Consider the following 13,357-nt stretch of genomic DNA (forward strand, 5'->3'; position numbering starts at 1 on the left):
TAAAACAAGACTGCTACTTGACAAGAGTAAGGTAAAGTTAACATAAAACAGGACTGCTACTTGACAAGAGTGAGGTAAAGTTAACATTAAACAGGACTGCTACTTGACAAGAGTAAGGTAAAGTTAACATAAAACAGGACTGCTACTTGACAAGAGTGAGGTAAAGTTAACATTAAACAGGACTGCTACTTGACAAGAGTGAGGTAAAGTTAACATAAAACAAGTCTGCTACTTGACAAGAGTGAGGTAAAGTTAACATAAAACAGGACTGCTACTTGACAAGAGTAAGGTAAAGTTAACACAAAACAGGACTGCTACTTGACAAGAGTAAGGTAAAGTTAACACAAAACAGGACTGCTACTTGACAAGAGTGAGGTAAAGTTAACATAAAACAAGACTGCTACTTGACAAGAGTGAGGTAAAGTTAACATAAAACAGGACTGCTACTTGACAAGAGTAAGGTAAAGTTAACACAAAACAGGACTGCTACTTGACAAGAGTAAGGTAAAGTTAACACAAAACAGGACTGCTACTTGACAAGAGTGAGGTAAAGTTAACATAAAACAAGACTGCTACTTGACAAGAGTGAGGTAAAGTTAACATAAAACAGGACTGCTACTTGACAAGAGTAAGGTAAAGTTAACATAAAACAGGACTGCTACTTGACAAGAGTGAGGTAAAGTTAACATAAAACAGGACTGCTACTTGACAAGAGTAAGGTAAAGTTAACAAAACAGGACTGCTACTTGACAAGAGTGAGGTGAAGTTAACATAAAACAAGACTGATACTTGACAAGAGTGAGGTAAAGTTAACATAAAACAGGACTGCTACTTGACAAGAGTAAGGTAAAGTTAACATAAAACAGGACTGCTACTTGACAAGAGTAAGGTAAAGTTAACATAAAACAGGACTGCTACTTGACAAGAGTAAGGTAAAGTTAACATAAAACAGGACTGCTACTTGACAAGAGTAAGGTAAAGTTAACATAAAACAGGACTGCTACTTGACAAGAGTAAGGTAAAGTTAACACAAAACAGGACTGCTACTTGACAAGAGTAAGGTAAAGTTAACATAAACAAGTCTGCTACTTGACAAGAGTAAGGTAAAGTTAACATAAAACAGGACTGCTACTTGACAAGAGTAAGGTAAAGTTAACATAAACAAGTCTGCTACTTGACAAGAGTGAGGTAAAGTTAACATAAAACAAGACTGCTACTTGACAAGAGTAAGGTAAAGTTAACATAAAACAGTACAGCTACTTGACAAGAGTGAGGTAAAGTTAACATAAAACAGTACAGCTACTTGACAAGAGTAAGGTAAAGTTAACATAAAACAGGACTGCTACTTGACAAGAGTAAGGTAAAGTTAACATAAAACAGTACTGCTACTTGACAAGAGTGAGGTAAAGTTTACATAAAACAGTACAGCTACTTGACAAGAGTAAGGTAAAGTTAACATAAAACAGGACTGCTACTTGACAAGAGTAAGGTAAAGTTAACATAAAACAGGACTGCTACTTGACAAGAGTAAGGTAAAGTTAACATAAAACAGGACTGATACTTGACAAGAGTAAGGTAAAGTTAACATAAAACAGGACTGCTACTTGACAAGAGTAAGGTAAAGTTAACATAAAACAGGACTGACAAGAGTAAGGTAAAGTTAACATAAAAAAGGACTGCTACTTGACAAGAATAAGGTAAAGTTAACATAAAACACGACTGCTACTTGACAAGAGTAAGGTAAAGTTAACATAAAACAGTACAGCTACTTGACAAGAGTGAGGTAAAGTTAACATAAAACAGTACAGCTACTTGACAAGAGTAAGGTAAAGTTAACATAAAACAGGACTGCTACTTGACAAGAGTAAGGTAAAGTTAACATAAAACAGTACTGCTACTTGACAAGAGTGAGGTAAAGTTTACATAAAACAGTACAGCTACTTGACAAGAGTAAGGTAAAGTTAACATAAAACAGGACTGCTACTTGACAAGAGTAAGGTAAAGTTAACATAAAACAGGACTGCTACTTGACAAGAGTAAGGTAAAGTTAACATAAAACAGGACTGCTACTTGACAAGAGTAAGGTAAAGTTAACATAAAACAGGACTGCTACTTGACAAGAGTAAGGTAAAGTTAACATAAAACAGGACTGCTACTTGACAAGAGTAAGGTAAAGTTAACATAAAACAGGACTGACAAGAGTAAGGTAAAGTTAACATAAAAAAGGACTGCTACTTGACAAGAATAAGGTAAAGTTAACATAAAACAAGACTGCTACTTGACAAGAGTAAGGTAAAGTTAACAAAAACAAGACTGCTACTTGACAAGAGTAAGGTAAAGTTAACACAAAACAGGACTGCTACTTGACAAGAGTAAGGTAAAGTTAACAAAAACAAGACTGCTACTTGACAAGAGTAAGGTAAAGTTAACATAAAACAGGACTGCTACTTGACAAGAGTAAGGTAAAGTTAACATAAAACTGGACTGCTACTTGACAAGAGTGAGGTAAAGTTAACATAAAACAAGACTGCTACTTGACAAGAGTGAGGTAAAGTTAACATAAAACAGGACTGCTACTTGACAAGAGTAAGGTAAAGTTAACATAAAACAGGACTGCTACTTGACAAGAGTAAGGTAAAGTTAACATAAAACACGACTGCTACTTGACAAGAGTTAGGTAAAGTTAACATAAAACAGGACTGCTACTTGACAAGAGTAAGGTAAAGTTAACAAAACAGGACTGCTACTTGACAAGAGTGAGGTGAAGTTAACATAAAACAAGACTGATACTTGACAAGAGTGAGGTAAAGTTAACATAAAACAGGACTGCTACTTGACAAGAGTAAGGTAAAGTTAACATAAAACAGGACTGCTACTTGACAAGAGTAAGGTAAAGTTAACATAAAACAGGACTGCTACTTGACAAGAGTAAGGTAAAGTTAACATAAAACAGGACTGCTACTTGACAAGAGTAAGGTAAAGTTAACATAAAACAGGACTGCTACTTGACAAGAGTAAGGTAAAGTTAACACAAAACAGGACTGCTACTTGACAAGAGTAAGGTAAAGTTAACATAAACAAGTCTGCTACTTGACAAGAGTAAGGTAAAGTTAACATAAAACAGGACTGCTACTTGACAAGAGTAAGGTAAAGTTAACATAAACAAGTCTGCTACTTGACAAGAGTGAGGTAAAGTTAACATAAAACAAGACTGCTACTTGACAAGAGTAAGGTAAAGTTAACATAAAACAGTACAGCTACTTGACAAGAGTGAGGTAAAGTTAACATAAAACAGTACAGCTACTTGACAAGAGTAAGGTAAAGTTAACATAAAACAGGACTGCTACTTGACAAGAGTAAGGTAAATTTAACATAAAACAGTACTGCTACTTGACAAGAGTGAGGTAAAGTTTACATAAAACAGTACAGCTACTTGACAAGAGTAAGGTAAAGTTAACATAAAACAGGACTGCTACTTGACAAGAGTAAGGTAAAGTTAACATAAAACAGGACTGCTACTTGACAAGAGTAAGGTAAAGTTAACATAAAACAGGACTGCTACTTGACAAGAGTAAGGTAAAGTTAACATAAAACAGGACTGCTACTTGACAAGAGTAAGGTAAAGTTAACATAAAACAGGACTGCTACTTGACAAGAGTAAGGTAAAGTTAACATAAAACAGGACTGACAAGAGTAAGGTAAAGTTAACATAAAAAAGGACTGCTACTTGACAAGAATAAGGTAAAGTTAACATAAAACAAGACTGCTACTTGACAAGAGTAAGGTAAAGTTAACACAAAACAGGACTGCTACTTGACAAGAGTGAGGTAAAGTTAACATAAAACAGGACTGCTACTTGACAAGAGTAAGGTAAAGTTAACATAAAACAGGACTGCTACTTGACAAGAGTAATGTAAAGTTAACATAAAACAGGACTGCTACTTGACAAGAGTAAGGTAAAGTTAACAAAACAGGACTGCTACTTGACAAGAGTGAGGTGAAGTTAACATAAAACAAGACTGATACTTGACAAGAGTGAGGTAAAGTTAACATAAAACAGGACTGCTACTTGACAAGAGTAAGGTAAAGTTAACATAAAACAGGACTGCTACTTGACAAGAGTAAGGTAAAGTTAACATAAAACAGGACTGCTACTTGACAAGAGTAAGGTAAAGTTAACATAAAACAGGACTGCTACTTGACAAGAGTAAGGTAAAGTTAACACAAAACAGGACTGCTACTTGACAAGAGTAAGGTAAAGTTAACATAAACAAGTCTGCTACTTGACAAGAGTAAGGTAAAGTTAACATAAAACAGGACTGCTACTTGACAAGAGTAAGGTAAAGTTAACATAAACAAGTCTGCTACTTGACAAGAGTGAGGTAAAGTTAACATAAAACAAGACTGCTACTTGACAAGAGTAAGGTAAAGTTAACATAAAACAGGACTGCTACTTGACAAGAGTGAGGTAAAGTTAACATTAAACAGGACTGCTACTTGACAAGAGTAAGGTAAAGTTAACATAAAACAGGACTGCTACTTGACAAGAGTGAGGTAAAGTTAACATTAAACAGGACTGCTACTTGACAAGAGTGAGGTAAAGTTAACATAAAACAAGACTGCTACTTGACAAGAGTGAGGTAAAGTTAACATAAAACAGGACTGCTACTTGACAAGAGTAAGGTAAAGTTAACACAAAACAGGACTGCTACTTGACAAGAGTAAGGTAAAGTTAACATAAAACAGGACTGCTACTTGACAAGAGTGAGGTAAAGTTAACATAAAACAAGACTGCTACTTGACAAGAGTGAGGTAAAGTTAACATAAAACAGGACTGCTACTTGACAAGAGTGAGGTAAAGTTAACATAAAACAGGACTGCTACTTGACAAGAGTAAGGTAAAGTTAACAAAACAGGACTGCTACTTGACAAGAGTGAGGTGAAGTTAACATAAAACAAGACTGATACTTGACAAGAGTGAGGTAAAGTTAACATAAAACAGGACTGCTACTTGACAAGAGTAAGGTAAAGTTAACATAAAACAGGACTGCTACTTGACAAGAGTAAGGTAAAGTTAACATAAAACAGGACTGCTACTTGACAAGAGTAAGGTAAAGTTAACATAAAACAGGACTGCTACTTGACAAGAGTAAGGTAAAGTTAACATAAAACAGGACTGCTACTTGACAAGAGTAAGGTAAAGTTAACACAAAACAGGACTGCTACTTGACAAGAGTAAGGTAAAGTTAACATAAACAAGTCTTCTACTTGACAAGAGTAAGGTAAAGTTAACATAAAACAGGACTGCTACTTGACAAGAGTAAGGTAAAGTTAACATAAACAAGTCTGCTACTTGACAAGAGTGAGGTAAAGTTAACATAAAACAAGACTGCTACTTGACAAGAGTAAGGTAAAGTTAACATAAAACAGTACAGCTACTTGACAAGAGTGAGGTAAAGTTAACATAAAACAGTACAGCTACTTGACAAGAGTAAGGTAAAGTTAACATAAAACAGGACTGCTACTTGACAAGAGTAAGGTAAATTTAACATAAAACAGTACTGCTACTTGACAAGAGTGAGGTAAAGTTTACATAAAACAGTACAGCTACTTGACAAGAGTAAGGTAAAGTTAACATAAAACAGGACTGCTACTTGACAAGAGTAAGGTAAAGTTAACATAAAACAGGACTGCTACTTGACAAGAGTAAGGTAAAGTTAACATAAAACAGGACTGCTACTTGACAAGAGTAAGGTAAAGTTAACATAAAACAGGACTGCTACTTGACAAGAGTAAGGTAAAGTTAACATAAAACAGGACTGCTACTTGACAAGAGTAAGGTAAAGTTAACATAAAACAGGACTGACAAGAGTAAGGTAAAGTTAACATAAAAAAGGACTGCTACTTGACAAGAATAAGGTAAAGTTAACATAAAACAAGACTGCTACTTGACAAGAGTAAGGTAAAGTTAACATAAAACAGTACAGCTACTTGACAAGAGTGAGGTAAAGTTAACATAAAACAGTACAGCTACTTGACAAGAGTAAGGTAAAGTTAACATAAAACAGGACTGCTACTTGACAAGAGTAAGGTAAAGTTAACATAAAACAGTACTGCTACTTGACAAGAGTGAGGTAAAGTTTACATAAAACAGTACAGCTACTTGACAAGAGTAAGGTAAAGTTAACATAAAACAGGACTGCTACTTGACAAGAGTAAGGTAAAGTTAACATAAAACAGGACTGCTACTTGACAAGAGTAAGGTAAAGTTAACATAAAACAGGACTGCTACTTGACAAGAGTAAGGTAAAGTTAACATAAAACAGGACTGCTACTTGACAAGAGTAAGGTAAAGTTAACATAAAACAGGACTGCTACTTGACAAGAGTAAGGTAAAGTTAACATAAAACAGGACTGACAAGAGTAAGGTAAAGTTAACAGAAAAAAGGACTGCTACTTGACAATAATAAGGTAAAGTTAACATAAAACAAGACTGCTACTTGACAAGAGTAAGGTAAAGTTAACAAAAACAAGACTGCTACTTGACAAGAGTAAGGTAAAGTTAACACAAAACAGGACTGCTACTTGACAAGAGTAAGGTAAAGTTAACAAAAACAAGACTGCTACTTGACAAGAGTAAGGTAAAGTTAACATAAAACAGGACTGCTACTTGACAAGAGTAAGGTAAAGTTAACATAAAACTGGACTGCTACTTGACAAGAGTGAGGTAAAGTTAACATAAAACAAGACTGCTACTTGACAAGAGTAAGGTAAAGTTAACATAAAACAGGACTGCTACTTGACAAGAGTAAGGTAAAGTTAACATAAAACAGGACTGCTACTTGACAAGAGTAAGGTAACGTTAACATAAAACAGGACTGCTACTTGACAAGAGTAAGGTAAAGTTAACATAAAACAGGACTGCTACTTGACAAGAGTGAGGTAAAGTTAACATTAAACAGGACTGCTACTTGACAAGAGTAAGGTAAAGTTAACATAAAACAGGACTGCTACTTGACAAGAGTGAGGTAAAGTTAACATTAAACAGGACTGCTACTTGACAAGAGTGAGGTAAAGTTAACATAAAACAAGACTGCTACTTGACAAGAGTGAGGTAAAGTTAACATAAAACAGGACTGCTACTTGACAAGAGTAAGGTAAAGTTAACACAAAACAGGACTGCTACTTGACAAGAGTAAGGTAAAGTTAACACAAAACAGGACTGCTACTTGACAAGAGTGAGGTAAAGTTAACATAAAACAAGACTGCTACTTGACAAGAGTGAGGTAAAGTTAACATAAAACAGGACTGCTACTTGACAAGAGTAAGGTAAAGTTAACATAAAACAGGACTGCTACTTGACAAGAGTGAGGTAAAGTTAACATAAAACAGGACTGCTACTTGACAAGAGTAAGGTAAAGTTAACAAAACAGGACTGCTACTTGACAAGAGTGAGGCGAAGTTAACATAAAACAAGACTGATACTTGACAAGAGTGAGGTAAAGTTAACATAAAACAGGACTGCTACTTGACAAGAGTAAGGTAAAGTTAACATAAAACAGGACTGCTACTTGACAAGAGTAAGGTAAAGTTAACATAAAACAGGACTGCTACTTGACAAGAGTAAGGTAAAGTTAACATAAAACAGGACTGCTACTTGACAAGAGTAAGGTAAAGTTAACATAAAACAGGACTGCTACTTGACAAGAGTAAGGTAAAGTTAACACAAAACAGGACTGCTACTTGACAAGAGTAAGGTAAAGTTAACATAAACAAGTCTGCTACTTGACAAGAGTAAGGTAAAGTTAACATAAAACAGGACTGCTACTTGACAAGAGTAAGGTAAAGTTAACATAAACAAGTCTGCTACTTGACAAGAGTGAGGTAAAGTTAACATAAAACAAGACTGCTACTTGACAAGAGTAAGGTAAAGTTAACATAAAACAGTACAGCTACTTGACAAGAGTGAGGTAAAGTTAACATAAAACAGGACTGCTACTTGACAAGAGTAAGGTAAAGTTAACATAAAACAGTACTGCTACTTGACAAGAGTGAGGTAAAGTTTACATAAAACAGTACAGCTACTTGACAAGAGTAAGGTAAAGTTAACATAAAACAGGACTGCTACTTGACAAGAGTAAGGTAAAGTTAATATAAACAAGTCTGCTACTTGACAAGAGTAAGGTAAAGTTAACATAAAACAGGACTGCTACTTGACAAGAGTAAGGTAAAGTTAACATAAACAAGTCTGCTACTTGACAAGAGTGAGGTAAAGTTAACATAAAACAAGACTGCTACTTGACAAGAGTAAGGTAAAGTTAACATAAAACAGTACAGCTACTTGACAAGAGTGAGGTAAAGTTAACATAAAACAGTACAGCTACTTGACAAGAGTAAGGTAAAGTTAACATAAAACAGGACTGCTACTTGACAAGAGTAAGGTAAAGTTAACATAAAACAGTACTGCTACTTGACAAGAGTGAGGTAAAGTTTACATAAAACAGTACAGCTACTTGACAAGAGTAAGGTAAAGTTAACATAAAACAGGACTGCTACTTGACAAGAGTAAGGTAAAGTTAACATAAAACAGGACTGCTACTTGACAAGAGTAAGGTAAAGTTAACATAAACAAGTCTGCTACTTGACAAGAGTGAGGTAAAGTTAACATAAAACAAGACTGCTACTTGACAAGAGTAAGGTAAAGTTAACATAAAACAGTACTGCTACTTGACAAGAGTGAGGTAAAGTTAACATAAAACAGTACAGCTACTTGACAAGAGTGAGGTAAAGTTAACATAAAACAGTACAGCTACTTGACAAGAGTGAGGTAAAGTTAACATAAAACAGGCAATAAAAAGTGACAGAGTAGAGGAATTAAACTAAACAAAGTTATTCTAAAGTTTATGAAAGGGACATGAAACAACATTTTCATGATTCTGATAGAGAATGGACAATTTCCCAATTTAATTCTATTATCAAACTTGCGTCATTCTTTTGGTATCCTTTGTTGAAGGAGCAGCAAAAGACACAATGGGTGAGCCAATGACAAGAGGCATATATGTGCAGTCACCAATCGTTAGCTAGCTCCCAGTAGTGTATTGTTGCTCCTGAGCCTACTTAGGTATGCTTTTCAGCAAAGGATATTAAGAGAAGGAAGCAAAATTAGCTAAAAGAAGTAAACTGGAGTTGTGTAAAGTTTTATCTGAATAATACAGTAAAAGAAAAATAAATGTGTTTTGTATATATTTAAACAATCACTTTAAATATGAATATACTAATACTAAATGGGCTTTTTTGATCTTTAGATTTTTTAAAGGACCACTAATCACAGTAGAATTGTATAATCAGTACATGCGTAATAAAAAGACAATGCAAAAGCACTTAGTTTGAATTTCAAATGAGAAGTAGATTTTTTAACAAATTTTTAAGTTAGTTTAAATTTACTCCCACTGCATCACGTGACAGCCATCAACCAATAATAAAATGCTCATACATATATCCTGTGAATCTTGCACATGCTCAGTAGGGGCTGGTGCCACAGAAAGTATGCAAATAAAATGATTGTGCACATTTAGATAATGGAAGCGAATTGGAAAGTTGTTTAAAATTGTGTGCTCTATCTGAATCCTGAAAGTTTAATTTTGACTAGAGTGTCCCTTTAAAACAAGTTTCAATTAGCCACATATCTGAAAGTCCAAATCAAGGGAATGGGGAACGGAAGGGTAATAACATTTGAAAGAAAGATCACAGATATGAAATAAGAGATTGTATAATGTTAGAAATATGCAAAATGGAGTGTGAAATAAACTATTATAAACTAGAGCGGCTAAATAAAATCATAAAATGGTTATACACAGGTCTAGAGGGGGAATAAAACTGGTTCCTCATCTACATTTTTGCAGGCAATAAAATACTGTCAAGAAAAAAGGGTTAGCTAGAAAAAATAACTCTGCAGCACTGCTATTGGGTGATATCACCTTCAAATCATCAGAGATTCCAGCCTCCAAGTTATTTCAAAAGGACCTTTACTGCCTCATACATGGGTCCATATGAAAAATACAATGCTTAAGGTCTGCAATAGGCCCATAGTCATGTATACATGACTAAGGGCCAATTACAGGCCTGAAACGTTGTCTTTTTCCTATGGACCTCTTTAAGAGACAATAAAGGTCCTTTTAAAATAACGGCGGCTGGAATCTATATTGATTTTGAAGTATTCATGAAGACTTGGCAGGTCTGTGATTCCGTGCCCCAAGTATTGTGAGGGTGCTATTTTCCACCATTATTGAAGATTTACACGTTGGTGATATCGCCCTCAGAAGCAAAAAAAAAAAGTCTATGGATCACTGAAAATAAGGAAGGAAAGAAAATGATTAACTGAAATAAGAACTGAGTCATTCAAGAAATACCTGAAATAGTTGAGTTCTTCGTCACTCAAAATTTGGTTGTTATCTTGATCAGATATGGTGAAGATTCGAGTCAAAGCCTTCCTGCACTGCGGTCTCAACTGGGATTGAAACACTCAATGAAAAATCATGCATACAGAAATGTCAGAGCTTAATCATCACCATAACATATCCTGTTTAATTTCTGCATGCACTGGCCTCTAAACTAATAGAAGAGAATATGGTCCATTATCCCACCATATGACTTTACAGCTAAAAGGTTATATAAGCTCTTAAAGGGATAATCCAACCAAAATTGGAATCCACATGGATCCATTTCAGTTTTGAATAGAAGAATTTCTGTAATATAAATGTATTAGCAAAAATGCTTCTAATAAAAGCTATAGCCGTTTCAAATGTGTATTTAAGTATGCCCCGTGCAGCAGCATTTTACACACAGAACTTGCCTAAAGTGCTTGTACCATCTGGTAATGGCTCAGTTTGTTAATTGCTGACATGATACAAGCCCCACTGGCAATCTGAGTAGATGCAGTATTTAAAATGCTGGTGCACTACAAATATCTAGCTACGCTTCACATGCACATGCAGAGAACAATGATAACACTAAAACAGTGATAACGTTTACTAGAAGCATTTTTGCCAATACATGTAAATTGCAAATATGTTTCCATTCAAAGATGTAATTCATCTATATGCATTTAAATTTGACCGAAATGACCCTTTAAATTGACATAAAACTATTTTTTTTTGTCTCAATACACAAAAACATGCAATTTTAAACACTTTTCCAATTCACTTCTGATCAAAATTTGCTTCATTCTCTTGGTATCATTTGTTGAAGGAACAACAACGCAGTAGAGCCAATGACAAGAGACATGCATGTGTAACCACCAATCAGCAGCTAGCTCCCAGAAGTGCATTGCTGCTCTGAGCCTATCTAGGTATGCTTTTCAACAAATGATAACAAGAGAAAGGACCAAATTTGTTAATAAGTAAATTGAAAAAGTTTTTAAAATTGGATGCTCTATCTTAATCACGAAGGTTTAATTTTGACTTTACTGCCCATTTAAATACATTTTATTTCAGGTTTCCATATTACTCTGTGTGTAATAATTTAACAGACCATGCTTAGTGCCTCTATCGTTACATATTCTGTAAAAGCCTTGTGTGTTATGTACAAGTTTAATTCATTATTATATTGCTATGCATTTTGTACTCTCACTATGTATTGTTATGTATTTGTACTACACTTTATGATAATGCATTACAATAAAATAGTAAAAAAATACTTGAGGTTGTATATTACAGGTTATGCTAGTGGTTAAACGTTTCTAAAAAGTACGAGTTTTCCTCACGCCACAGAATGCTTTAAATAAAAATAAAGGAAAATGTGAGACAAGTTTAAAACCAGCACAAATAAAGTGATTCCTATAATATAAATTTTAGCTTACACAGTATAAAGTTAAACTACCGTTGCTTTTTCTAGCTACAATGCATGTAGGTGCCAACTTGTACATTTAGTACTCTGTAAAAATAAAAAAAAAAACACAAGGAATTAGTTAGACTTTTAGTTAATAATTTAAACAGTTGACAATATCAGCAAAAACATTTGAGAAATTAAATAAGTTTTTGCGCTATTTATGTTTGATATGTGAGCAGAACAATGTCAAATCCGACTCCTTCATTCAACTTCACATTAACTTTAAAGGGATATAGTTTGGCACCTCCACTAACGAAGTCATATAAATCCTGAAATATACGTCCGCTGTAAGCTATGCAAATTCTTTGTTGTGGAGCATTGCCTGGTATTTTGGGGCTGTCCTCTCATTTGAACGATATGCTGCAGGATACGACTTCTTCTGTGTAAGGCACAACTGGGCTAAAAAAGGTAAGATCCTGGATGGATACCAATCCCATATGGTGAGCCACTACACTTCTGCCCATTCATTCTCTTAATATCATAAGAATATAAGAAACAAATTTTCTAACGTTACCCCTATTCAAATTGCCCTAATCAAAATCTATATTTAATCTGAATAAATTTTTATAATAAAGATCACTCACCTGCTTTTCCTCAGGGTCGTATAACGGAGCTGTGGGATGCAGTACGCCTTTTGGGCATAATAAAAAAACCTCTGATATTTTTTCAAGTTCTTTGCTGAACACTGAAGCAAAAAAACAAATTAATTAAAAAAAAGATTTTGTTACATTGTGCAAACTTGTAGCTAAACATCTGAAATCCGAGAGGACAGAACATTTGTGTACAGTATAATTATTTGAACCCTTAGATTAACACGATTACCCTGTATGTCGCAGGTTGTTAAGAGTTTTTCAGGGCCATAATAGCGCCATTGGCAGGACTGCACTATTATGAACTCCCTCACTTCTAGCAGGCCTCCTGGAATAGCGTGGTCTCGCTGTTGGCGGCAAGACTGCGCTATCAATAAATCAAGCCACATAGATATATCGGAAAGTAATGGTAAACCCAACGTATAACAGAAGAGCTAGGATTTGCCATCACTAAAAATAAACATTAGTTTCTGTCATAGTTCCTAAAAAGCAATGTTAAACACACCCCTATGTGTAAGCAAGTATATCGCTAACTCAGCGCCTCCGGCCGCCCTCAGCATATTGCTTTCTTCAATGAGGTGACGTTTCCACCTCTAAACCTATAGCCATGCGGTTCACCTGACATCCTAGGCACGCTATTGGTCTGTTTATAGATTTACCATCACTTTAAGGGGGTTAATATATCTAACTTGATACCTCAAACTAAATATTTGCAGCAATTTTTTTCTCCGTTTCATCTGAAAGAGTTTCAAAGGTTTTACTAGTAATTGTTTAGACAAATGTTGTTCCTGTGCTGAATAAACCAAATTTTCTCTGGGAGTTGTATACAATCATGCACCACCTTTTATTATTTCTTAAATGTAAACATCCTTTGTTTAAAA

The 13,357-nt window shown here is 34.7% G+C and overlaps 1 protein-coding gene across 1 annotated transcript in view; it reads right to left on the reverse strand.

The window, feature by feature from the left end:
* The window catches only part of RHOT2 (ras homolog family member T2), a 390,839-nt gene that overhangs the window by 245,435 nt on the left and 132,047 nt on the right, over positions 1-13,357 (reverse strand). Inside the window, 4 exon segments of the mRNA XM_053694715.1 lie at positions 2,653-2,656; positions 10,410-10,507; positions 12,471-12,517; positions 12,520-12,571. Coding sequence (XP_053550690.1) covers positions 2,653-2,656; positions 10,410-10,507; positions 12,471-12,517; positions 12,520-12,571 — 201 coding nt within the window.

This window comes from Bombina bombina, chromosome 11, assembly GCF_027579735.1.
Source record: "Bombina bombina isolate aBomBom1 chromosome 11, aBomBom1.pri, whole genome shotgun sequence".
Lineage (NCBI taxonomy): Eukaryota > Metazoa > Chordata > Amphibia > Anura > Bombinatoridae > Bombina > Bombina bombina.